Source organism: Drosophila ananassae, chromosome 2R (genome assembly GCF_017639315.1).
Source record: "Drosophila ananassae strain 14024-0371.13 chromosome 2R, ASM1763931v2, whole genome shotgun sequence".
Lineage (NCBI taxonomy): Eukaryota > Metazoa > Arthropoda > Insecta > Diptera > Drosophilidae > Drosophila > Drosophila ananassae.
This window is the reverse complement of record NC_057928.1, coordinates 11,243,928-11,244,972: the sequence shown is the minus strand read 5'-3', so window position 1 is coordinate 11,244,972 and position 1,045 is coordinate 11,243,928. Positions and strand designations below refer to the sequence as shown.

Below are 1,045 nucleotides of genomic sequence, written 5' to 3'. Positions count from 1 at the left end.
ATGGCGCTAATAAATGCTTATCGAAGACGCATAAAGCGAGTAAATTCGCAGCCATTAAACGAGCATAAAACTCGATGGCAGCCCGAAACGAAATTGCGGGGCCGACAAATCAAAGTACAAGCCTCAGAGCCCCGGCTACCCATGCCCTCAAAGGATCCCTGCCCCCCATCCCAGGATTCTTTGGCATAGAATAAAACCGGGCAACAATGAAACCCATAGCGGCTCCCAAGCGATTTCAATGCGGGCATTCATCGGTCGAACCGAGGATCCCAAGACCAAGCACAAGCCCCAATCCCAAACCCCAGAAGGACCTTCCTTTGCCATCCTCGTCACCTACACCTTCACATCCTTCAGAGCCGAGAACCCCCGTCCCCGGCCAAACACTCGCTATATAACCATCTTACCCAACGTTGACAGCATACAAAGTAACTTAAATCGAAACAATAAAGCGGCAACTTTGTTCCAAAAAAAAAAATGCAAAGAAAGCAAAGTGAGCACGAGAAAAAAATGTGGAAGAAAGTTGAAAAAGGAATTCAAAGAAGTGTTGGCCAAGAGTAAAAGCGAATAAGAAAGTACTCTCTCTGGGGAGTGTAGAGTTAAGACTAATATTGAAATAATTATGAAAATTTGTAACTAATAATTATGAAAATAGATAGAATTCTTATTATTATCTTAAGTTTTTAAGGCTCTTTTCTTTTAATATACACTTAGATATTAAAATTTAGAACATTTTCCATTTAATAAAATTAATATTTTTAATAAAGGAAGTATATTTAAGAACCCTCTTTGTTAGCAACCCAAGATGGTTAAAACTTCCGATCGAAATTCCAGTATCCAACGCGGATATTATTACAAAAAAAAAAAAGAAAAAGAAAAAGAAAACATAAAGAAGTCGTGAAGGAGAAAAGTTCCTAAAAGAAATTGAGAATGAAAAAGGGAGGGGACTGCGAGGCTAAGGCAAAGTAAAAAAGGCGAAAAAAGAAATGTGGAAAAGCGCAAATAAATGAATGAATAAAAGCGCCATGGAGAACGAGGATACCATGCA

The 1,045-nt window shown here is 38.9% G+C and overlaps 1 protein-coding gene across 1 annotated transcript; it reads left to right on the top strand.

Annotated features, from left to right (window-relative positions):
• On the top strand, nt 1-436 carry LOC26514382. The gene is given in 5 exon segments (XM_032453986.1): nt 1-73; nt 76-141; nt 177-285; nt 287-334; nt 336-436. Coding segments are annotated over 5 exon segments (375 nt in total). The 3' UTR covers nt 415-436.
• Nucleotides 437-1,045: the final 609 nt, after the last annotated feature.